This window comes from Crotalus tigris, unplaced genomic scaffold (assembly GCF_016545835.1).
Source record: "Crotalus tigris isolate CLP2741 ecotype Arizona unplaced genomic scaffold, ASM1654583v1 scf7180000017632.1879674, whole genome shotgun sequence".
In the NCBI taxonomy this organism is placed as follows: domain Eukaryota; kingdom Metazoa; phylum Chordata; class Lepidosauria; order Squamata; family Viperidae; genus Crotalus; species Crotalus tigris.
Window position 1 is genome coordinate 879354 of NW_024096526.1, and position 26573 is coordinate 905926.

At 39.6% G+C, this 26573-nt stretch overlaps 2 protein-coding genes across 6 annotated transcripts in view; one reads left to right on the top strand and one right to left on the bottom strand.

Annotated features, from left to right (window-relative positions):
• Nucleotides 1-26573, top strand: part of SRRM3 (serine/arginine repetitive matrix 3) — a 187499-nt gene that overhangs the window by 77421 nt on the left and 83505 nt on the right. The window lies entirely within an intron of this gene.
• LOC120304259 (kelch-like protein 12) lies at nucleotides 1650-10360 on the bottom strand. Of its 2 annotated transcripts, none has more exons than XM_039334632.1 (5): nucleotides 9178-10360; nucleotides 7468-7568; nucleotides 6498-6576; nucleotides 5287-5514; nucleotides 1650-4672 (listed from the first exon to the last, which is right to left on the bottom strand). In XM_039334632.1, exons 2-5 carry the CDS (start codon nucleotides 7559-7561, stop codon nucleotides 3241-3243), a joined length of 1833 nt encoding a protein of 610 aa, XP_039190566.1. In that variant the 5' UTR covers nucleotides 7562-7568; nucleotides 9178-10360; the 3' UTR covers nucleotides 1650-3240. The 2 variants fall into 2 exon arrangements, with proteins under 2 accessions (XP_039190566.1, XP_039190565.1); XM_039334631.1 differs by having other exon boundaries at nucleotides 8730-10360.

Below are 26573 nucleotides of genomic sequence, written 5' to 3' on the forward strand. Positions count from 1 at the left end.
CCATTTTTTGAATTTTCAATTTTAGGGCAATATGTGAAGCTTGGGAGAATTTATACTTTCTGCTCTTCCTTTTCATAGATTTCAAAGTATCAGGCAGAAACACCTCAATTTTTTCCTTTTAGGGAACAGAACTAGGACTTGGCTCACTGAAATCTATCCAAGCAGGGATGTATCCCACCTTCTGAGAGGTGAGCGCTTAAAGTTTTGTAAGAAACAGAAGGAGGAACGGTTCTGCTTGACTCAACGTTGAGTTAGAAAAGAAATAATACTGTATATGTGTGATCCCCCCCCAAAAAAGTCTACAGAACTAATTGAAGAACTGTGATAAGAGAAATGTTGCTGTTTCCAAGGCAACTGGACCCAAGCTATCTCCTCTCATCCCATCCTATTTGGTTGACTAGTTAGGCAGAATACAGAGAGGATATACAGCCAGATACGCCTGCATTTATGGGTGCATCCCATGGGAAATAACAGAGCTTGGATGGATGTTATTTACTTTCCCATTAAGGGCGGGTGGGTTTCTTCATGCTCTGATTCACTCCCGCCTGCATTCCTCTCCTTATGAATTCTACTGCATTAAATCGTCTCTATTTCCAGAATTTGGGCTTGAATGTCATCTACGTAGCTAAAACAGTGCCTGACACTTACAGAAGAGGGAAATGACAGGCTTAGGGACCTGTAAACATGCATAAAATTAGGAGAAAAAAAAAACCTTAAGAGAGAATCTCCTGCAAAGTGACCCAGAAAACATTTTCAGTGTTCTCATTTATGTCTGGCACTGGACAACAATGGAGAAAATTGTGGGATAGAGTGTTCAGCTTTCCCAGATTAGCTTGGAAAATCTCCACAGCTAATTCAAGCTCTTTCAATCTACTTTTGTCTTTACCTTCACATGCAGAGATATAATACAATATTGATAATGTGCTACAAAAAACAATAGTGATGAGTTGGTGGTGGGTTTGCATTTAGTGCAAGTGAACCTTCTTAGTACGGTATTATTGACCTAGGATTGGATGTGAGGACATCACAGCCAAAGTAGTTCTCAAAAGGCTATTAGGAGGACTCCAATGCTTTTTGAACCCATTCATTCTTCTTTAGGGCCTATTAAATTAGGGCCTTCAACCACACAGAATTCATTCAGAGAATGAATTTGAGGTGAATTTGATTATTTGTTTATAAGAGTTAAATCTGTCAAACCAGGAGACTGTGAGTTCTAGTCCTGCCTGAGCCATGAAAGCCGACTGGATAACTTTGAGCCAGCTGCTCTCTCTCAGCCTAACTCACTTCATAGGGTTGTAGTTGTGGGGAAAGGAGGAGAAGGAAGGATATTGTGTATATTTGCTGCCTTGAGTTACTTATGAAATAACGAATGTAGGAGAAAAATCTAATAAATAAATAAAAATACATGCGAAATGGATCTGATTCCCTTTTCATATGTTACCAGGATCCAAGCTCTGCAAATTAGCAAAGCATCCAGCAGAAATAATTGTATTGAAATCAAGTATATGCTTATGTCACATATTGCTTCGCTGAAGTGCACAAATAGCAATGTGGGGGTGTGTGGGGATGGGCGTTGGGAGAGAATCCATATGAACTTCTAAGAACAAAAGAGCAAAACACTGTTATAATTATATGGAATAACAAGGATTCTAATATCAGGCACTTTTATCCCTCCTAAATCTAGAGGAAAAAAAAAAAGACCAAAACATATTTCAGAACAGTTTTAATACAGTTCTAGATCAATGAATATCCAGTCATAGCTAGCATCTATTTTGGTTCTACTACTTGTATTTGGAGTCTTTTTTAAGTTGACCACACATAACTAAAGTTAGATCAGCATGTTATAATGCTGTCAGGTAATACCTTGCTGCAGAAAGTGTCAGCCTAGATCTCTGGGCTAGTTTACCTGTCACAAAACAACCACAGGGAAACAAGTAAATAGTTCTGCAAATGCAGATTGATCTTTGGGCCAATATTCTACAAGCCCACAAACAGCCAAAGAGATTCAAAAACTAGCACAGATCAGAATTGTTTCTATGCCACCTGTGTATTGAATGCATAACTTTAAATTTGGTCCCTCTGCCTCCTTCCCTAGATATGGGAAAGGAGCAGACAGCATGGATTAAAGGAACAGTTGCAGCTGCTTGTCATCTCCTATGTTAGAAGATGGGAAAGTATGTGTCAAAATTCTCTTTTCCAAGATGACTATCATAAAAGATAGTCAGTAGCTGTTGGTTATAGTAAAGGAAGCAGAGACATCACAGGGGCAATCAGCTGTCAGATATAGTGCTTCTGTTCAAAAGCTATGTTGTTTTAAGAGTTGGCACCTTGCCTGGCTCCATCCTTTTGCATGGTGATTGATCCAGTCTTTTTCTTCTCCCTATATAAACTTTCTCTGTCAGCAGACTCAGCACTGTATGTGGCTCTAGGTATAAAAATCACATACTCTGCCATCTCCTGTTTCTTCTTTGCTACTTGGCCATTTTAGCCCTGTTGCTTTCCGTATTCTGTGTGCATTTCCCATAGCCTTAAATGATTTCCTTTTAAAAATCTTTCTTCTTTGACACAATTTTATGTTGCCTTTGGATCATTCCCTGGGTGAAAGAACCCCAGAAAGGCCTAGAACCTTCTCTTTACTGGGTGATGTAGAACTTTCATATAATATTTCATATGGTGAACTAAAATGCCTAAAGCAAAAAAAAAAAAAAGCACCAGGAAGTGGAATATAAGCTGGTCCAGAGATTCTAATGCAGTCTGTACACAATTTTGGAGCTTGATATATAAACGGACTGAAGTGCAGTTAGGGACTGCTGTTGAGCTTCTAATTGTTGGCTGAAATTCTGCAGTTCAGAGAATATTTATAAAGCAGACAATACAAAACATCCCAATTTTCAGCAGTTGCCTTGATTTTCCACATCCTGCAATAATTGGAATGTCAGTTTGACCGAGATAGAAGAAAACTTACTCAGAGAATTGAGGCAAGATGTACAAAATGTTGAGCTGCAAAGGCAAAGAGTTGGAGAAATCCAGGAGATAGAAAGGAAAGATGAGAATCAAAATGACTTGTTCTAGTCAAGTGGGAGAAGCCAATTTGATTGGCCACAGAGGAAGTCTGAATTAATACTGTGATCTAAGATAACCATCAAATATTTGCCTTCTGATCTCTCCTTTTAAATATTAGTTCATTCATGAAAAGTAGCAGCAATGGTTGCCAAGTAGGTAGGATGCCATGTAGCGTACTTAACTGCACGTTGCATGCTCTGTTACTGCTGTGGCAGATCCCCTATGAAAGATGCTGAGGATATGTTTTCGAGGCACCTTAAGTGGTATGCAGCCAAACCCAAATGCCCCATAATTAGGATCAGGTAGGCTTGCTGAGCACTGGGTCCAGGTGTTTTGGCCTGGCTCCCAGTAAAGGATAATACTGGAATAACGGTTGTTGCTGTCTCCTCCAAAGACATATATCCTCTTCCTCCAGCAGGCAACACCAGGATAAGAGATGGCTATGGGGAGCAATGGGACAGAGATGCTATGATTGGTTGTACCATCTCTGAGCAAGCAAATACAATGCTGGGTGAAGTGACGGATTCCTTGAGCATCCTCTCCAGAGAGCCCACCAACCACAAAGATGTTGTTGCCCAGTGTGATGGCACTGGCTTCATAAAATTCTAAGGCTGTAGGGATCTGGGACCAGGCTCCTGATATGACATCATAAACCAGGAATCCCTTGTGGGGAACTGGCAAATCAGAGTCACCCATCTCTCCACCAATGAGATATAGTTTGCTCCTGAGAGCTGTGGAAGCAAAATATGACAGTGCAAAAGGAAGGCTAGAGATGGTCATCCATTCTTCTTGCTCCAAGTCATATGTCTCTGCACTTATCAACGTCCCTGTAGCATCCCAGCCACCAGCAACGTATAGCTTTTTCTTGCATACGAGGAAAGCGTGCCAAGCTCGACGTGTAGACATGGAGGGGAGCTGAGACCAGCAGCCCCCAAGAGTATCATATACAAGCAGGTTGTCAGAATATGAGCCATCTAAATGCTGCCCACCAGCTATGTAGAGTTTATGGCCCATGGAGGTACAACTGGGAGATGTCACTGATTTCAGGTCAGGGAGCTGATCCCATTGATCAATGGAAGGGTCAAAGAAATGCACATGAGAATCCAACTTCTCATCCTCAAAATTCACTTCACTCCATTTTGGGAGACCCACACACACCATTCCTTCATGATACATGCCATGCCTCAGCCCTCTACTTGCCCACAACCTTTCTTCCACACTAAGCTCCTCCCAAGGGAGACGCACACACTCATAAAATTCTTCCGTTTGAGCCCGGACCTCAGCAAGTTCCTCTGGGGTCAAGAGGGGAAGGCGAACATAATCCATAAGTGCTGCAAACTTTGGGAGACGCTCAGCAAGATTATAGGTGACCCAGCGGCGCACAGCTCTGTACACAATCAGTTCTGAGTCCACTGCCAGGATTTCTGAAGCAATAATGGTAATCAGGATAGTAACATCCAAGTACAAGAAAGCAGGAAGCTCTGAGAGATGCTCAAAGTGAAAAGCAATGTAACTTGATGTTGAGTGGAGTAGAGGCCGGTGATTGTGGGAATATGCCAGCACATAAAGCTCCAAACAATTCTCCATGGAAATCCTTTCTTTGAGAAATCTATAAAGAGCCAGAAAGGAGACATAATAGACTTTGGTAAAAATGAACACACTCTGTCTCATTTTGTGTAATTGCTTGTTATATTCTGATTAGATTAGTTTTTATTGTATTGTATTGTATTGTATTTCTCTAAGTAATTCTGAAACTCAGAGGGCAGTGCACATATCATTTAAATAAAAATGATAAATTAAAAGGAAGAGAAATTAGGAAAATCTATAAGAGGTATTGGATGTGATTGATAGAAACTTTAGCAATGGAAACACAGATGCCTACAGATCTTAATGGGAGCAAAATGGTGTGATTTTGTCATGACATAGGGAAAATAGCAATTAAACAGACTCTAATGGCATCCTAGAGTAGTCAAGCTAGTATCGTCCAGAAATTTTGGGTTTCAGTTCTCCTCAGTGCCAGCTAGTTTGGCCAATAACACAAAGGATTATATGTATGGTACTCAATACTTCCAGAAGTTACCAAAATTCTGGTATTTCTGGGCAATATCCAGAACCAGGGTTTCATGTGGAATTATTTATCTGGGACACATTAGAAACAAGATCTTAAGGACTATAAAAATATCACCATCTCCACTGAGATATGTAAGACCTTTCTTCCAATACCTGGTGATAATGTCTAGTGCAGAAGTAATCTGAAGTCTACTGGCTGCAGTGAACAGTTCTTCTGCCTCTTCCCCAAGAAGCAGCAATTCCCCAGTGTAGACATAATCCAGGAGGCTCTGGAGGCAAGTGGCAGATAAGTCCATAAGCACAATTTCTCCTTCCCGTGATTCCTTGAAGGTGCTGGTGAACATGCGCTGGAAGTAGAGGCTGACAGAAGCTAAGAGTATTCTGAAAGGGAAGCAACCACGAAGAAAGAGAAGGAGATAATGATTGTGGAAAAACGCACACTCTCTGCAAGAAAATTGTTCTAGCTTAATTCACAAAGATCTTAATTCACAAGATTTCAAAAAGCAGGGTTAAGAAAGACTCAGCAGATAGAGACCTTCTAATTGATCTAAGTTGCAGGCTATCATAAGCTAGATGGAACAGTAATTGCATTCAGTATAGGCCTAATCTGCTTTACATTCCCTATATAGTTCTATTATCATGAATTTTGGTGGAGTCTTTGTGGATAGATCCTCTAACAAATAGGCGAAGCCAATGATTATCTGGATGTTGTTTGAGTTCCAACTCTTCTAAATATTGCGGCCAGGGTATCACAACAATCAGAATCTATCAACATCTGAAGAGCACAGGGTCTTCATCTTCATTTCAACATCAACCATGAGTTCCTCCTAAATACATCGTCAGTTATTACTTGTGCCAAACATTATTTTACTAGTTTTTATTCAAGTAGATTATAGAAGACTAAACATACTTCAAAGAAGAGAACTTTGAAATTCTCACTGGTGCAATGTGCTATTTTCACATTAAAGAGGAAGTGATCAAAAAGTATGTCCACATAAATATCCTAACTTTCAATGGTCAACCTTTTTTTTAGTGATCTGCAGTGCTCCCCATTTCCGTCTCATTTCCTAAATTTAGATTAAATTCCAAAGGGGGAAAAAATCACACAGGAACTCCTCTTATTTAGTTTTTTTTTTCAGTTTCAGAGACATGGACAGTTACAGAAGCTTCAAAATAACAGAATGTTGTGTAAGAAATGAACAGTATCAGCAGTTAACATATTCCCTTTGACTGCCAAGAGAAGTTTTTAAAAATTCAATCACCTTGAGGATAAGCCAGAAAACCAGAAACAGAAACTGTAAACAAACTCTTTTGCAGACACTGTACAGGAGATTTTAATTCATTTATTGACAACAGTTGTCTACCTGTGGCATGGGAACCTTCTTCCATCAGCCACCAGGATGATATCGCAGAGTTGTTGATTCTGGTACAACTCCTTGATTCCTACAGGGGTAGAAGAAAGGATTCAACTGACTCAAAGGGATTGAGGAAGGAAAATATGAGATTGTACTTCCACACATCACAAGACAATGGAGCCAGTTTCATCTAGATGTTAATGCACTAGTGTAGAAACTGGGATTCTGGGTGTGCTAATCCTGCCTTAGGGATGAAAGCAGGCTGGGTGACTTTGGGCCAGTCACTCCCTCTCAACCCAACTCACTTCACAAAGTTGCTGTTCTGGGGAAAATGGGAGGAGGAAGGAGTATTAGATATGTTTACCACTTTGAGTTATTTATAAAAAATAATAAAGGTAGGATATAGATAAGTATATAAGAATATATTCCTGTTGGGAGGGGCCAAGCACTCATACCATATTCCAACAAGATTATATTCTGTTCTGAAGAAATACTATTAGTTTGCCAATTCTTGATATATTAGATTCTAAAAAGCCTTAATTTGAAAGATGACACGTCAGGATTAAGCTTCTGAACTCTGTTTTCTCTTAGAATAAATGAAGCAATTAAAAACAAAAACAAAATCTCAGTATGAGTTTGAAAGATTTCTTTCTCTAAACTCTGGATTTATGAGAACTTCGGAATATCTAGGACTGGAAGACATAGCTTTCTAGCAAATACCAAGGTCTTGCTAACCAGTAATTACCAGTAATTATAATTATTGATAGTAAAATAGTTCAGTACCAGAGTCCTATAAACAGCTTGGATTCTTCAGTTTGGTTGCTAAGCAAACAGATTGAATATCCAAGGGATATAAATGTGCATGTAGAATCACATTTTATACATTGACCAGTATGGAAGCTTATCACTTTTGCCAACGCTTGAAAATATTTTACCCTGAGGGATGCAATGGAAGCAGTCAGAAATGATCCAACCTTACCCTGCCCAATGGAGTGCCTCAGGGAGGAGTCCTGACTTGAAGTCTCATCTAACAGCATCTCTTTATCCATCAGAAGGTCGGTAGCATTAGTCATTGTCCATCTAAAGATATAGAAAATTAGGTGCTGCTACTGAGTTGAACAAAGCAGGAGAGGAGATGGTTGGGAAGGGAAAATAATGCTATCATTTTAATACGTTCACACAGAGATCCTTTATATTACCTCTAAAAAAGATGACCTTTTTAAAATGAAGATATATAAAGCCAGGTACCATCTACTGCCTTCTGGAAAGGATTCTCTAAATATTCTAACAGTGGTGTGCTTTGCAAAGATTTAACAAGAGCCCTGCATGTAACAACGCATGTTGGTATGAACTTAAGAGGTCCTGGAGCCAAAAAATGAGTGCTGGGAACTGTAGGCTGTCCATTTTATTCTAGATGGCCTGCAAAATGGGCAACTTGAGGGTCTTGGACATCATGTAGCCAATTATTTTCTTTTATATAGCCACCCATATCCCCTCCCCCAGGAGAACCAAGGCGCAAATAAAAAAATCAAGTTGTTTACTGTGGTAATGTGATTGAAGCCTCACCCCCTTTTATGTGCATCACATATTTGATGCATGCAAAAAAGGGGCGGGTCTCAGTTATAGGGTCATGGCAGCTTTTCTGACCCACTTCCCTCACCTACAACTGCTGAAAATCAGTGACATGTTTTCTTCCTTTGTAACATGGGAAACTCAACCCCAGAAGAGTCCAATCTTAAACAGGCTTACACTAATTTATAAAACAAAACACCCGATCCTCCAGTTCCCCAATTCATTCCCCATTCATGTATGACAAAATTCCTTCCAGCTTCTAAATTCATTCTGGAATGTCATGTTTGTCCATTGTTGTTTTAATTGTATTATGAATAAAATCTTTTAAAAAAAATTCCTTCCAGCTTCTATCAACTTGGCCTTTGTTCTTGCTTTCCTTTAAATGTTAAACTTCTTCATCCTTTGTTAAGCTATGGCAATATTGGTCAAGGACACTTGGTCTAAATAGCTTTGCACCCAGTTTGATGCTCTGTGCACAACTAAGTGCCTAAACTGATATCTGATTTTGTTGATGGTTGTGGAAATTTTCTTAAGCTGAGTGCAGTGCTAAGTATTTGTTTCTAGCAACTGAGCTGCCATTTTGCCTCTGGGGCCTCCCCAAAGCCACCCTTTTGTTTCTGGGGGCAATGTTGGAATTTGAAGTTCTTTCAAAATCAGAATTATGCCCACCTGCTATATAGGATGAGAAGATGAGGAATAAACAGGTGGGTGGACAAACAGCAGGTGGGTTGCTAAGGTAATGCATCATCCAGTGGGGTGGGATATATCAGGTTGGTTGCCCAGGTGACCAGGGCACCCTTCCATTCCACCAGGCCTAGTTCAGGCAAGATGTGGAGAGAGAAAAGTGAGTCTTCTCGGGTGCCATGGCAACAGGAGATGCTCTAGGAAACTGAAGATGTGTGGGAGCATCATAGGAAGAACTGAAATGGTGGAAGACAAACATAAATATGTTTGGGATACATATTAAGTAGGGTGATGTGTAAAAAAAATGTAATGGAAGGAAGAACTGGCACTTTCCAGGAAATAGGTGAATTAAGTTTCCCCACCAGCAGTGATATTTAGCTGAACTTGTTGTAAAAGAGGAAAAAAACAAATCTGGGATTAATGGGAAAGGTACCTATAATTGTTGACTTTCTATGGCAATTCTGTAAGTTCTGAGACCAAGGGTTAGCCAAATTCCATGAATGGTGAGTCTCTTCTTGCTGTTCCTCAGCAGTGGTTATCTCTCAACCAGTTTGCTTGAGGGAAGACTGAGGTAATTGACTGAATTATTTCTCAGCATCCTGGTCACTATGTTTGTTCCTTGGGCACTTAGCAACTGCTACCTTTCCCCTGAATGTCCCCTAGCAACTCAGCACCTGATGTGGTACACATGCAAATAAACCAGATAAAAGTATAGAGGAGGAAAGAAGGTTACACAGGGACTGGGCAGGCAGATCAGACTAGTGTAAGTTAAAATGGGGGATAGCTAGGTGGTGCCAGCTATTGTCTTGAGTGTGTTGTGTGAGGTAAGGCACCATATTGAGCCATGCTAAGGTATGCTTAGACATCACTGGAGGTTTTTAAGAAGAGATTGGACAGCCATACAATAGTATAGGGTCTCCTGCTTGAGCAAGGGATTGGACTATAAAATTTCCAAGATCCCTTCCCACTCTATTACTTTGTATAATGGCTTATTTTGCAAATATCAGTTGTGTTTTATTGATCCAAGATTAGTTGCTTTTGATGTGTTATGTAAATCTAGTGAAAAGTGGGTGGGTGGTTACATTTACATAAATGGTTACATTTAAATAAAATTAAGTGAATCAATTGAGGAATTATGATAGTCCCTTCTGATTTAATCATCCTTGCCTCCATCGTATGAAAAAGCTGGATTTGATTACTTTTGGGAAGGGCTCTGGAAGCCACACCCAAGGGTCATTTCCCCACCCTGAATTATCCATCTGAGTGGCATCCTGTGCATGTGACTTCTGGCAAACTCATCCATGTTGGTGGCATACTACAAGCTGGGGACATATGCTGGCTAATGCATTTCTAATTTTCAGCTAATTCTGAAGAAGCACTCAAACACCAAGTAGAAACATAAATACAGCTGTCTAACCCTGTTGGCCTCAGCTTTGACTATGCATATCTTTAGACTGCTATCAACTCACAAAAAGAAGGGAGGACAGAATATAATTAAGCAATCAGCCACTTACTGAGGTGGCTCCAGCAGGAGATAAGAATGATTGTTCTAGAATTACAAGAGAACTCGTAGAGTGCTCTGTGTGTGAAAACAGAAAATTTTCTTCCCTGCAAGTCTGCAAATCTTTGGGAAATAGATGCCCTCCTACAAGCATTCAAATGAGTTATTCCCCAAAATTATCTTTTCTAAATGTTGGATATTCACTAGATCCCTGAAGGTTTCAATGCAGGCAGGATATCTGCTGAGAAGCAGAGAGCAGCTATTAACTTCAGGGTTGTGGAATAATTTTTAAAAATATTTTGAAGCAAGCCATTTTCTTAGAATGTATCTTTGAAAAGCACTGGGCATTCTTGAATACCTTGCATATAACTGCGTTTGCACTTGATAAGGAAAATGTAGTAGTAGTCAGCCAAAAAAGCTAACACAATCCTAGGTTATATGAACAGAATCAAGATCATGCAAAATATTACTACCGTTTTATAAAACCCTAGTGAGACCACACCTGGAATACTGCGACCAATTTTGGTCACCATACTACAAAAAAGATGTTGAGACCTTGGAAAAAGTTCAGAGATGAACAGCTAAGATGATCAAAGGCCTGGAGACTAAAACATATGAAGAACAGCTGCAGGACTTGGGTTTGGCTAGTCTAAAGAAAAGAAGAAATAGGGGTGACATGATTGCTGTATTCCAGTATTTGTGGGGCTGCCACAAAGAGGGAGGGGGGTCAAACTATTTTCCAAAGCACCAGAGGGCAGGATAACAAACAATGGTTGGAAATTGATCAAAGAGAGAAGCAACCTGGAATTAAGAGTGAGGATAATTAATCAGTGGAATAGCTTGCCTTCAGAAATTGTGGGCACTCCATCACAGAAAGTTTTTAAGAAGAGACAAGACAGTCACTTGTCTGAGATGGTATAAGTTCTCCTGCTTGAGCAGAGGGCTGGACTAGAAGATCTCCAAGGTCCCTTCCAGCTCTATTCTATTCTGTTCTGTTCTGTTATTTATTTCTTTAATTGATTTATACACCTGCAAGTAGGTAATTTGCTGACATGCAAAGGTGATCTCTAGTTCAAGGCTTTTCAGCCAGTGGTACGGGTACCACCTGTGGTACATTGGCACCTGGCAGATAGTATGCGACCATCCTAGAAAAGTGGTAGCAGGAGAGGGGAATGAGCTGAACCAGTGGCAGCACTGCACAAGCCTGAGCGAGAGATGACTGGAGCTGCAGGGCTGTTGGCTCAGCAGAAGCGCCAGGATCAGTGCTTCTTCGGGGCTGTCAGGGCTCAGTGGAAGCACCAGGATCAGTGCCAGGCTCCAGCTGGAGCTCGGCGCTGATCCTGGCACTTCTGCTGAGCCCAGAAGAAGTGCCGATCAGCTGGAATGTTGCCGCATCTCCAGGATCTTGTGATTTACATTCAGATGCTTGGCAACTGATTCATATTTATGACAGTCACAGTGTCCCAGGGTCATGTGAAGTGACCAAAAACTGCTGCAACCACCCAGCAGACGAGGGGAATAAAAATCAAATACCCCCCACCCCAACCCCAGTGCCAATCCTCAACAGAAATGCTCACAACAATGAAAACCTCAGAGAGGAGGAAGAGCACTGCCAGGCAGGCAGACAGGTGTCTTGCTCAGTTCTGGTTTGGGGGACACTTTTTTCAGTGCCATTGTAACTTCGAACAGTCACTAAGCGAACTGTTGTAAGTCGAGGACTACCTGTACTTCATCACTTTTTTCCTTTTTTTTTTTTTTTGGTCATCAAGTTTTTGACACCTTGCTAGGCGACTGGTGGTACTCGGATGTTGCCATATCCTAAAATGGTACAATGGGTGAAAAGGTTGAAAAGCCCTGCTCTAGTTGACAACATTTTACAAATGATAGCATTTTAGGGATTTCATAATTGATATAACAAAAAAAAGCACATAAACAACAGAAGTTAAATTTTAAGAATCTTCCTAGCAATTCTTCTTGTAATTCTTCTTCAACTAAAATATGGTTGAAAAAGTTTAAATTTTATGTAGAGGATCAGAAAATAAAAATTAAAAAGAGAAAATAAGCAAAGAAGTTAATTGGAAGAACAATATTGCAATATTATAAAAACTGATCAGTTATTCGAGAAAGTAGACCACAATCTACTGCTTGGTAAGCTAGAAAAAGATGGCATAGACAACATCATGACCAGATGGATTTGTAGCTGGTTGAAAACCGTACTCAACAAATAGTCTTCAATGGTACTACATCTACATAGAGAGAAGTAAGCAGTGGGGTACCACAAGGCTCCGTCTTAGACCAGTACTCTTCATCAATGACTTAGATGAGGGAATAGAAGGGGGAACTCACCAAATTTGCAGATGACACTAAACTGGCAGGAATAGCCAACACCCCAGAAGACAAGCTCAGGATCCAAAAAGATCTTGACAAACTGGAACAATGGGCCCTATCCAACAAAATGAGTTTTAATGTGGAGAAAAACAAAGTTTTACATTTAGGCAGGAAAAATGAAAGATATAAGTATATAAAAAAATGGACCCAGGAAATTACAAACCTATCAGCCTGACCTCAATACCTGGGAAAATCCTGGAAAAGATAATCAAACAACAAATCAACGAACACCTAGAGGCAAACAAAGACATTACTAAAAGCCAACATGGGTTTGTCAAAAATAGATCATGCCAGACAAATCTTACTGCATTCTTTGACCAAGTGACAAAATTAGTGAATCAGAGGAATGCTGTGGACATAATTTACTTGGACTTCAGTAACAGTCCATCAGTCCATTGGAGATGGGAGGCTAATACAATGAATGAATGAATGAATGAATGAATGAATGAATGAATGAATGAATGAATGAATGAACAAATAATATGCTTGCTTTCTGGGGCCGAGAGGAATTGGTCTAAGGTCACCTAGCTGGTTTTGTGCCTTAATCAGAACCAAAACTGGTGGCGCAGCAGTTAGAGTGCAGTACTGCAGGCCACTTTAGCTGACTGTGTTCAGCAGGTCAGCGGTTCAAATCTCACCAGCTCATGGTTGACTCAGCCTTCCATCCTTCCAGGGTAGGTAAAATGAGGACCCAGATTGTTGGGGGCAATGTAAATATATATATACATTGCTTACTGGTGTACACCGCTTAGAGAGTGCTTGCACTTAAAGCGGTATATAAGTCCCACAAATAAATAAATAAATAAATAAATAAAACTCATGACCTTCTGGTTTCTAGCATGGTGCTTTAACCACTATTGCAAACTGGGAAGAGTAAATTACAGGATGAAGCCAACCAGAAAAAGCAATAAATTAGACTCCCAACTCTACAATCTGGAGATTTATCCAGAGCTTCAGATGTCACTGACTGAGCTCTTTTCTTCTTGACTGAAATTAGAGAACACTACATACTGTATGCCATTATACAATCTGCCTCTGTACATCCAGCTCCCTGGGATTATTTGTCAGGTCCTGGATTCTCATTACTTCTCCAGCTGAGTTATGTCTGCCTTCTTCCTGGGGGACAGAAGAAGAATTGTGCATGACAGCAAATGCAAAAGGAAGGAAAAATCTGGAAGACAAGAATAGCAGAAGGTGAACAGAGATAATTGGCCCTTTGCTATCATTTAACAATGTGTGAGAATTTTGTCTACCCCTTATTGCTACAGGTCAAATGTTTAAGTTTGTCTAAAGATACTGTGGTGTTATTTTTATGAATTTAGAGTATTTTTAAGTATGTATATTTGAGGGGGAAGGGAAGGCTCACAGGAAAGTCAAAAATGTCAGGGTGGTAGTCACAACCACACATCAACGCCCCTACCTTCTTTACATGTGTTGATGCAAAATAGTGGTTACAACTACACAGTCAAAGCTTTGATCCTTTTTTATTGTGCAGTTGTAGTCTCCGTCTTGACTCTTTTGACTTCATCCTGTTGGACACCTGCAAAAATGGAAGGTTTTTTTAAGAGTGAAATTACTTTCCTTAGTGCCATTACTTTGGTCAGTTATATAATGCTATGGGAACCTGATTTCACAAGTTTTCCAGGTTGTAGTCATTTTCGTGAATATTGTTACAATCATAGGAATTTGGGGTTTGACAGTTAATGTAAAGATTCATATTTTAATTTCTTGCTCCGGACTTTAAATATTAGAACCCAAAATAAGAGGGGTGCAAAATAAAGTATCAAGTTCTTCTCTGCTTGTCTTAAGAGAGCTTCTACCATTTCCTCAGCCTATAAATATGTCCATCAAGCCCATTATGTATCTTTCTCAGCCAAGATTTCTCCTTAATTCATCAGGTGTCAGCTTCTACAGGTAGTCCTCAACTTATGATCACAATTGTGCCCCAAATTTATGTGGCTAAGTGAGAAATTTATTAAGTGAGTTTTGCCCCATTTTATGATTTTCCTTCCCACATTTGCTAAGTGAATCAGTGCAGTTGTTAAGTTAGTAACACCGTTGTTAAATGAATCTAGTTTCCCCATTGACTTTGCTTGTTAGAAGGTTGCGAAAGTCACCTGACCCCAGGACACTTAACCATCATAAATGTGAGTCAGTTCTCAATCATCCAAATGTAAATCACATGACCTTGGGGATGCTGCAATGGTCATGAGTGTGAAAAATGGTCATGTCACTTTTTTCAGTGCCCTTGTAACTTTGAACAGTCACTAAGCAAACTGTTGTAAATCAAGGGCTACCTGTATATCTATATAGGTCAGTGTTTCTCAACCTTGGCAACACTGAGATGTGTGGACTTCAACTCCCAGAATTCTCTAGGCAGCATTCTGGGAATTGAAGTCCACACATCTAAAAGTTGCCAGGGTTGAGAATCACTGAACTAGGACTACTAGGTTTACTCTTTTCTGACACCATACTAGATCCACGGAGAAATATTCTTTAATTTTCTATCTCTCCTCTCCCCCCATGTATCTGAATGGTCAGATGGGTACCATTTCCTCTTCTTTCAGGTTAAATATTGTGACACAATGAAGTGCAACAGTGAAATAATCTGCAGATTAAACAAAAGTTAGTGTTAGTTAATTCATCAGTGAGAATGATTTTGTTGGGCCAAGGCTTAAGAGCATGCTTGTTTGTCCCTGGAAGCTATTTTAATATTAGTGTATTTCTGAAACGGTGAGTAAGGTATATATATTTTAAGGATGACCTTGTTACTGTATATGCATGCTTCCCTTCTTAAACTGAAAGTCATTTCATAGTCCCTTTAAAATCAGTAAAAGGCAGCTCCAGTGAAGCTTTAATAATGGATATGTTGATTTAAATTTACTTAATTAATCAGCCTGAAGACAGGTGATCAATCAACTAAAAAAATCTTTAATGAGCAGACAGCTCCAACTTCAAAACAAAAGAATGATGTTGATTTAATTTTCTTCCCAAACCTTTTCCTTCATTACCCAAAATCACTTATCAGAAAGTCCTCTGTAAGTGAAATAGTCAAGTCAATTTAAATGCCCCTGTTGGTATTGAGTAGTGGGTTTGTGTATCGTTACCCAATTTTGGGAAATACTGTTTTTAAAAATAAATGCTCTAACAAAATATAAAGTGGGACAGAGGTGGGAGGGGGAAATAGTTATATTTGATTGGCAAGGAAAAGAAATCTGATTGGCAAGGAAAAGAAATCTTTCCCAACCTGGTGATAGTGCTGGATCTCCAGAAGTTTTAACCACTATTGCCAGGCCTTGGAAATTTGGAAGCTGCAGTCTCTATACATCTGGGAAGCATTTGGTTAGGAAAAGCTTCTCCAAAATCTCTGTGGGGGATGAGCAAAACATGTATTTATTTCCAATATTTGTAAATCAATTGAGACTCTGAATGATATAACAGAGCAGAGTGAAAACCAAAGTCTAAACAGATCTAAATAAGATAGTATTGCACAATATCATTCAAAGCATATCTAAATGGGACACTTTCAACAGTCTTACCAAATCCCAGGAATAATGGACTCAGATGTACTTCCATAGGAAGCTGTTGGAGTCCTTACAGCTAGACTTGAAAGCAGTTGCATTCTGGCCCACACTCCATTTGCCTCTTGAGGAGTTATGACCCAGAGGTCCTCCCTCTATACTAGGAGGAGACAAGCAAAGGCATTTCTGACAACCTAACTCTACCCCAGTTTTACTCTTCTAGGGCTTTGTATTCTGTATAGATAATAATCAAAACTTTGATTTAGGCCTGAGAGTAATGACTTCCATATTGGTATTAACTAAATGCTGCAATAATGTGTTTGTCCCACCAATAGACTAGCTGTTACATTTTATACCAGATGCAGTTTCTAAGAAACTGACAAACTGTGAGACAGTAGTCTAGCAAAGTGATAATTAAGATGCTGAAGTTATGATATATTATATTCAGGGCATCCTGGTTTAGGCAGGCTTATAAGTGGTGCACCAGCTGGCCAAGATTCCTGACCATGTCTTTCATCTGATGAGTTAAAAACATCATCACCACCATCTAAAGATATTAGTTGTAGACAGAATGCTTGAAAGGAAAGGCATGAGTAGATTTTTGTGGGAAAGGATTCTGAACTGGTATTTTGCACCTGTTTGTGGTTGGTGGTTTTTAGGATTTGGTTAAAAACAAACAAAACAGTCCATCAAATCTGAAGTCTGCTTACCATCTGCCTACAGAAACATCTAATCCAGCTTTCTCAATCCAGTGCCTTCCAGAAGTGTTGGAATATGTATCCCATCACTGTGATGATCTGGCATGGAGCTATAATTGAACATTTCTGCAGGGTTCCTGCTGAAGGAAGGCTGATTTAGTATTTTGGAGAACAAGGTGCATTTCCATGCAGCAATACTGAGAAAATGGTTCTGATGTCTTGTGTTTGGAGTTAGATTCACCAAGTCTCTGCAACAAATAAGCAATGCCCCCTGGAGTTATTAGCTCATTAACAGAATAGCTTTCCCTGGCTCATGGTGGGGTTGCAGAGGAGGCTAAATCTCACATTTCAGAAGGCTCTTCTCATCTCCAATTAATCTTCCTTGCTACAGAAACATCTAATTTTTAGAAAGGTTTCTTTATTCCTCTGCCAGAACTCAGAATCCATCAAGGAAGCAGATTAAATGCCCCTTGTAAAAGGGGGCAATGACTAGATTCTGGCTTTCCTTGTGTCAAACTAGTTGGAACACTATTTTCACAATTCCTGGGCATGATCATCCCAGGGAATGGGGACAGGGGCTGCAAAGTGAGTAAGGTCACAAACACACTGATAGCCCTGATTAGGGTCTATGACAGCTCACCATGGCCAACTTGCCCCTGCCATCTTGCTGTGGCCAACTCATCATGGCCAACTCACCATGGGACAATTTGCACAGCCAACTCGCCATGGGACAACTCGTTGTGGGACAAGAGTTACACTAATATCGAAGAAATGGTGGAATAGAATCATTAAACAAAGGATGCCAAAGGAGGGACAAAATGAAAAGTGAATGACAAAAATTAAAATATTTTTTTAATTATTTCAAATAATTACATTGAATTGTTGAATTGTCCCACAGCAAGTTGTCCTGTGGTGAGTTGCCCATGATGAGTTGTTCTGCGAGAAGTTGACTGTGGTGAGTTAGAATATCTAGTTTCACTTGCTGTGCGCAGTCCGATTATGATTTTACATGGTTGCCCAATCAGACAAAGTGCTCATACAATAGCTAAATTTTCCTAGAAAGTACCTGAACCTAGTCTACTATGTTATAAGAATGTAACTACCCTACCTCCCTGATCATTGCTGATTCCAAATCCCTTTCTGTTCTTCATAATTCCTTCTTATTATAAACAGCCCAGAGTCACTTAGGTGAGATAAGTGGTGTAGAAATATGATTGGTAAATACAAAATAAAAATAAATGATGAGATTGGTGTCACACCATGCCTCTAATAATAGCCTATGAATTGGAAAGCTCCCTGAGTGAATTTCAATTAAAACTCATAAAAAGCAGCATTAAGGAAGCCATAGCAGATTCAAAAAGGACAATGATTTTTTCTTGCAGGGTTCTTGTTTCTGCATGGCTTATAGCAGGGGTCTTCAAACTTGACCCTTTTATGACTTGTGGACTTCAACTCCCAGAATTCCTCAGCCAGGCATGCTGGCTGAGGAATTCTGGGAGTTGAAGTCCACAAGTCATAAAAAGGCCAAGTTTGAAGACCCCTGGCTTATAGAGACAAAAAGATGAGTTACATCTGGCGTTCTGGGAACCATCCTTATGCGCTAATGGTAGGGGCAGCTTGGGAGAAATTGCTGCTTTTTGTAAAGACTAGCCACTATTTTTGACTGGCTGCCTATCCTTTCTATTGGCTAACTCATATACTTAGCTCATATATTCAAGAAATAATCAAAAGTTACAAATCAAGTCTCTGGTAGAGATTAAGATTTCTGCACAAGAATGCGACTGATAAAACAATATTGCAGACTTAAAAAAGACTTCTAGCTTAATATCTTCACTTTCTGATGAATCACTCCTTCACTGCATTGTGATGATGCTTTTTTGAGGCTCTTATTTCTTGACTAATTCTCTAAAGAACTTAAGGGCAGGACAAGAAGTAACGGATGGAAGATTATCAAAGAGAGATCCAACCTAGAATTAAGAAGAAATTTCCTGTCAGTGAAAACAATCAGTGAAAAGGCTTGCCTCCAGACGTTGTGGATGCTCCATCACTAGAGGTTTACAGGAAGAGATTGGGCAGCCATTTATATATAGGGTCTCCTGCTTAAGCAGGGTCTTCAACTAGAAGACCTCCAAGGTCCCTTCCAACTTTGTTATTCTAAGTTCTCCCTAACTATACTATATCTTTTGGTGCAGAGTGTCATTCATTCATTCATTCATTCATTCATTCATTCATTCATTTTTATTCCAATATCCTTTCTTTGTCTTACACTCCTGTCTTCCTGAGTATTTGCTGGATATTTGCAATGCTGTGCGTTGCAAGGTGAATGACTGAGCTGGCAAATTAGCATCTTTTGTTCTGTGGAAGCAAGGAAAAGGAAGCATCTTGTCTTCCACACAGTCAAAAGCAGTGGTTCTCAACCTGTGGGTCAGGACCCCATTTGGGGTCGAATGACCATTTCACGGGGGTCGCCAAACCATGCTGTCCGCCATTTTTTCCCTTTTCCCTAGCTGTCCTACTCCCTCTTATTGGTGGCCACACCCACTTGGGGGTCACCACAACATGGGGAACTGTATTATGGGGTCACGGCATTAGAAAGGTTGAGAATCACTGGTCAAAAGGAAAGAGTAGGAACAAGGAGCATCATGTATGCGAGCAATGCAAGCAATTACAACTCCCATAATAAAAAGCTCATAAAACATCAAAGCAAAATTCCCAGAAGGATCTCAACCTCCTGTGCTTCCAAACCAGAAACCCAGTCATAGTTTCTGACTACTGAGAAGAATGTTGATAAAGTTCAGAGACAAGAGGCAGCCTTTCCAGCTTAATGTCTTTCTGCTTGGCTTTTGTTTTCCTTGCTTGGGTTCTTTAATTGACATAGCCTGCACTAGCCCTTGGCTTGAAGCAGATTAGGGTACGTTTGTGCATGGCTCTACTCTGTACAGAACATTCTGAATCTTGTCACAGCTGCTACAGACGCAAAACAACTGCTAGCCGCGTTCCACAGCTCCAAGACTATTGAATGAGAAAATTCTTCCTTTGAATCTCAGCTTTTGAAATCTTCTCACCTTCATTCTTTCGCTAAAAGAAAAAGCAAGCTAACTGCAAATATGTGATAACATAGAACACATGATCTCAGTATGGCTTCTCTGGGTTTCTTTTAAGCAGCCTGATATTTGTGTGATATTAGAAACTGTACAGCGATGAACCCATAATGGAAAAGGTCCCACTCCTCATTTGTTCCCATTGAATATCAGCCAGCAGGAAAGTTCTGATGTCTAATGCAGGGGTCCCGAACCTTGGCAACTTTAAGACCTGTGGACTTCAACTCCCATAGCTCAGCTCTGTGCAACAAAGGGATTGCAGACAAAGATCTGAAGTGGTACAAACCAGGGAGATGGTTGGCTTATCAATTGCGAAAGAAGCAGAGATTGAGGATTATAGATAAAATAAATTATAATGGTAAAGTGGTATATCAGAAGGAGCTGATTAAGAAATCTTTTTTAGACTATTATAAAAAATTATATATGGGAATGAAAGTACAGGCTTTAGATATAGATAAATATATACAAGATGCTCACTTCCCTAAATTAACAGAAGATCAGAAACAAGAAATTAACGATTTGATTACCACTGAGGAAATTGAGACAGTAATTAAAGAACTAAAATTAGGTAAAGCACCGGGTACTGACGGACTGACATCTATTTATTACAAAACCTTGGTAGAAGAGTTGAAACAATCTTTAAGAGAACTTTTTAACAATATATTACAGGGTTTAGAGACCCCCTTGTCATGGGGCAGAGCTTTCATATCTTTGATTCCGAAAGAAGACCAAGATCTCACATTACCAAATAATTATAGACCCATATCTCTTTTGAATGTAGATTATAAGATTTTTTCGAAAATTCTAGCTAATAGACTTATGAGGGTGTTAAAACAATTAATACATATGGATCAAACGGGTTTTATAATTGGAAGGTATATGAAGAATAATGTTAGACAAATTATTAACTTAATAGAATATTTGGATAAAAACAACCAAGTTTCTGCAGGATTGATATTTTTAGATGCTGAAAAAGCTTTTGATCAGTTAAACTGGCAATTTATGTTAAGATTAATTGAGGAAATGAATTTTGGAGAAAAAATTTTACAAGCTCTTCGTGTTATTTATCAAAAACAAACGGCACAACTTATAGTTAATGGAGGTTTGTCAGAGGTGTTTTCAATTGAGAAGGGGACCAGACAGGGTTGTCCATTGTCACCATTGCTGTTTGTTTTAACTTTGGAAATTTTGCTGATTAAAATTCGGGAATCACAGAAAATAAAAGGAATAGAAGTCAATAAAAAAGAATATAAATCAAGGGCTTTTGCAGATGACTTGGTTGTTACTTTATCTCAACCAACTTATTCTGTAATTGAACTGTTACAACTGATACATCAGTATGGACAAGTTTCGGGTTTTAAAATTAATAACAATAAGACTAAAATATTGCTTAAAAATATGACTAATTTGGATAAGGAGACTCTAGTTAGGTTGACAGATTTTGAGGTTGTTAATAAGGTAAAATATCTGGGGGTTATCTTGTCTGCTTCTAATGCAAAACTGTATAAAAATAATTATGAAAGGCTGTGGGTTAAAATACAAAAGGATTTGGGAAATTGGAAGAAGCTACAATTGTCCCTATTTGGGGAGAATTGCAGCGATTAAAATGAATGTTTTGCCAAAGTTTCTCTTTTTATTTCAAATGATACCTATTCTAAAGAATGAGGTTAATTTAAATGAATGGCAGAAAGGTATCAACAAATTTATTTGGGCAGGGAAAAAACCAAGAGTAAAACTTAAAATTATACAAGATATTCGTGAGAGAGGTGGGCTCAAGGTACTGAATCTGAAATTGTATTATGATGCTGTGGTGTTAACATTAATTAGTGATTGGGTTAACTTAACAAATGTAGATGTACTCCTCCTGGAGGGATGGGATTTACTTTTTGGATGGCATGCCTATTTAATTTTTAATAAGAAGGTTGACAGGGTTTTTAAGTCTCATATTTTAAGAACTTCCTTACTTTGGGTTTGGAAGAAATATTATAGAAGTGATTCAAGAATCCCATTATGGGCTATTCCATGGCATGCGATAGAAGGGGTAAGAAGAGGAGTTAAGATGGATAGTATTTCTTATATACAATTACTTAGATGGGATGGTAAAAATTGGCAATTAAAATCCATGGAAGATTTAACACAAGAAAATATTATTTTTTCATGGTTTCAGTATAGACAATTATTGGAAAGATGGAAGATAGATTGTAAGGTGGGTTTGCTTAGAGAGGATGAGAATTTGTTAAAACAAATAAAAGATCAAAGACGAAGCCATATCAAAAGAATTTATGGGGTGTTAGTGGAACTGGATTCAGAAGCAGAACTAGTTAAAGATTGTATGGTTAAATGGGCACAAAACTTTAATGAATCGGTTCCATTAGATACTTGGGAGATTATTTGGGTGAGGAATGTTAAATTTACACAAGCCCAAAACTTACGGGAAAACTTTTATAAAATGTTTTACAGATGGCACCTTGATCCACAAAAAATGTCTCGTATGTATTCAAACTTGCAGCCTAAATGTTGGAGATGTGGTTGTTGGATGCTACTTATTATCATATTTGGTGGTTATGCAAAAATATAAAAGCTTTTGGGATTAAGATATGGTGGAATATTCAAAGAATTTTTAAAAGAAGGATAAAATTTACTCCACAATTGTTTTTGTTGGGTATTGTTTCCGACTGTGACAGTAAAGAAACTATATTAATGTTAAATCTAATTACAGCGGCTAGGTTGTTAGTAGGGCAATGCTGGAAGAAGGAATCTTTGCCTACTTTGCAAGAATGGTTTCTTAAAGTTTCCTATTTAGCGGAAATGGCAAAGATTTCGGCTTTTTTGAAAGATCAATCACAAGAGAAGTACCTTTTGGTATGGAAAAGATGGATAAATTTTATACAATACAAGTATGATATAAAAATATTATTTAGCTTTTGAATAATTTATATTTAAAGTTTAAGATATTTTTTAGATATTTTTTTTCTCTTTCTAATTTTTTTTTCTTTTTTCTTTTCTTCTTCTTGTTGTTTCTTTTCTTTTTCTCTTTCTGTTTTTTAAGTATTGGTGTTAAAGTATTTTATAATTTGTTTAATTATTGTAACCAAATTTGTATATGGTTCATTTGTGTTTAAAATTTTTTCTTTTAAATTTTAATTAAGCCTGTATTCAATTCTGGGAAGGTTGGGGGAGGGTTGGGGTGGGTTGGGAGGGTTTGGGGAAGGGAACTTTTTTTTTTGTAAAATTTTAAAAATTTTCAATAAAAAAAAAGATCTGAAGTGGTGAATTGCAATAAGCTCAAAAAAAATATTAAGTTTAATCTCACAATTTCTGCTCTATTGAGGGAAGATACCAAGGCAACCTATCTTGCAGAGCCCTGTTAGATTAGAAATTAATAGAAACTAAATGGATGAAGATAACACTAAACTATTCATGGTTATGCTCACTTTGCTTCTTCAGATGAGGAAAGAAATTCCAGGGTCATGTAACTTGTCCAGCTGTCTTGCTCTCTTCAAAGAGGGTCACTGAAGACTTGTTGGGATTTTGGCTGGTTTGGGTTTATTTGCAATTACACAAGTTAAACATATGTGGAAGCAGAGAGTAAAAATTTTAGCACATACAGGTAGTCCTTGAGTTATGACCACAGTTGGGACCAGAATTTCCATTGCTAAGCAAGGTGCTTGTTAAGTGGATCACCCCTGATTTTACAATCTTTTTCCCCCACAGTTAAGTAAATTACTGTAGTTGTTAAATGAATCCAGCTTCCCCCATTGACTTTGATTGCTGGAAGCCAGCTAATGAAGTTGCAAATGGCAATCACATAACCCTGGAATGCTACAATCAGGGCTTTTTTTCTTATAGAACACCCAGAACAGAGTTCCGATACATTTTTTGGATGGAACCTTGTAGGGTAGGCAAGGCAGGTTGTATGACGTGTGTGAGTTCCACCACTTTTTTTTTTTTTTTTTTAGAAAAAAAGCACTGGCCACAACCATCATAAATGCATGCCTGTTGCCAAGTCCCCAAATTCTGATCACATGACTGGTGATGCTGTGATGGTCATAAGTGTGAGGACCAGTTGTAAGTCACTGTTTCCAGTTCCATTGTCACTTTGAATGGTCTTTAAATGAATGGCTGTATGTCACAGACTAATTGTATTGGTAGCCAGTACCTACCAAAATAATACTAATTTTGAAAAAGCAAAAGAGCACACTGTGTAAATATTCCCCACCCCACCCCAAATTTGCTTGAATCTGCAGATTTTCTTATTTTCCTTTTCCTCAGAAATATAACCCTAGCATGGGTTGAGAAGACCTGGCAATTTTCTGATAGACCTCTGATTCTTAGCATGGTCCTTTGTTAAAAGCAATTGGCTGAGACTGCAGTTTTCGATACAACATATCACCAAAGTATTGTTTGGTGATCCAATCCCCTACAAAAATGCAACTCTACAAAGCCACCACCACCCTTCTCCCTTATAGCCATGGGGTGAGTGTCACTATATTGAGCTCTATCTTCACACATTGCTGGTTAATGCTTCTCACAGTGTAAAGGTCTGTGAGGATGTTCTTAAGAGACAGAAGAGAAAGAGGAGCAGATTAAGCAATGAACACATAAGAGACAGCTGAGCATACAGAAAAAAATGGGGACATGGCAAAATTTCAAAAGGGACCCTCCCTAGTTTCTTGGACTACAAGATTGTCGGGGGGGGGAGGTGTACTTTTAGACTTGCAAGTTTCTGTTACCTTACTTGGGGCCACATGGTGGCTCAGTGGTTAAGACACTAGGCTTGTCGGCTGGAAAGCCGGCAGCCCAGGTTCAAGATCTGAGTGCCATGTGATGGTGTGAGCTCACATCCTCCCACAGCTTCTGCCAACCTAGCAGTTTAAAAGTATACAAATGCAAATAGATAAATAGGTACCACTTGGTGGGAAGGTAACAGAGCTCGATGATGTCATGCTGGCCACATGACTGAAGAAATGTCTTTGGATAGTGCTGGCTCAATGGCCTTGAAATGGAGCTGAGCACCGCCCCCTAGAGTTGGCAACAATTAGTGAAGTAAAATACTTCCTTTTACCTTACAACAGAGGTGTCAAACTCAATTTCATTGAGGGCCGCATCAGCATTGCGGTTGCCCTCAGGGGGCTGGGTGGGTGTGGCCAGGGTGGGTGCAGCCTACTGGGTGGGCGTGGATGGAGTGGGTATGGCCTACTGGGTGGGCATGGCCAGCTCTACATCATTCTCGTCAAGGGTGTCTGTGCGGGCCTGGCAGGAATGGGACAGATCTGAGGGTCTCTGGCAGAAGGGGGTGGGACCGGGGCAAGTGCCAAGGCATGGTCCACTGGAGGAGCCTCAATGTTCCTCTCAGGCCATGCAGGGGGGGGGTTGGTGGTGCGGGCTGCCCGGAGCCCTGGGCAGCAGAGGTCAAATGCCCAGCCTGGCCCTTGAGCACCCATGGCACCAAGCCCAGCCCCACTTCCTCAAGGCTGCTGCTCAAGGTTCTTCTGGTTCCTCGCTGTTTCCAGATGGCCTTGTGGAGCTAAGACTGAATGCGTTTCAGCATAGATGGCCATCACAAAATTGTACATTGGCTCCTGGCTGGCCTGGGCCAGGGCCAAGGCAGCAAGGGGCGTTCCCTCACTGTTTCCAGAATGGCTTCGTGGGCCACATGAAACCACTTCGCGGGCCGCATCCAGCCCCCGGGTCTTGTGTTTGACATGTCTGCCTTACAATAAAGGTAGGGTTATTCCTTATGGTTGGTGCTTCTTGTCTAGACTACCTCTAAAGGTTGATGGTCAGTAGGGAGGAGCAAAACGAGGCAGCTTTACCCTAGCTTTCATTCTTAGTTCACTCATACTCACTATTCTCCAAAGAGTCTGAAGGCAGGACAAGAGGCAACGGATGGAAACTAATCAAGGAGAGAAGCAACTTAGAACTAAGGAGAAACTTCCTGACAGTTAGAACAATTAACCAGTGGAACAACCTGCCTCCAGAAGTGGTGAATGCTCCAACACTGGAAGTTTTTAAGAAGAGACTGGACAGCCATTTGTCTGAAATGGTGTATGGTTTCCTGCCTGAGCAGGGGGTTGGACTCGATGACCTCCAAGGTCCCTTCCAACATTATTATTATTATTATTATTAATCATTGCACAGTCAGCCAGATGTTCAGACTGGATTTGGCATTTTGTCTACCTATCGAGTCCTTACCCAGGACCTGGGATAGGCAGATGTGGATGTTTGATGGTATTACAGGTATCGTCGCAGGATGGAAGCAGTTCCTAATAAGGCCGCCTTTTGCAATTGAGTAATAGCAAATTTGTCAATGCCAATGGTGTTCAAGTGGTGCTCCAGTTGTTTTGGGATTGCACCCAAGGAGCCTATGACTATTGGTACTACCCTTGCTTGCTTTGCCACAGTCTTTCTATTTCTATTTGTAGGTCTTTGTATTTTGTTATCTTCTCCAGTTCTTTCTCGTCTATTCTGCTGTCTCCAGGCACTGCCACGTCCACTATCCAGACTTTTTTGTCTTTGTTATCGACAATTGTTAAGTCTGGGGTGTTATGTTGCAGGTGCTTGTCTGTTTGAATTCTGAAGTCCCAGAGCAGTTTAATTTTATCATTTTCTATGACTTT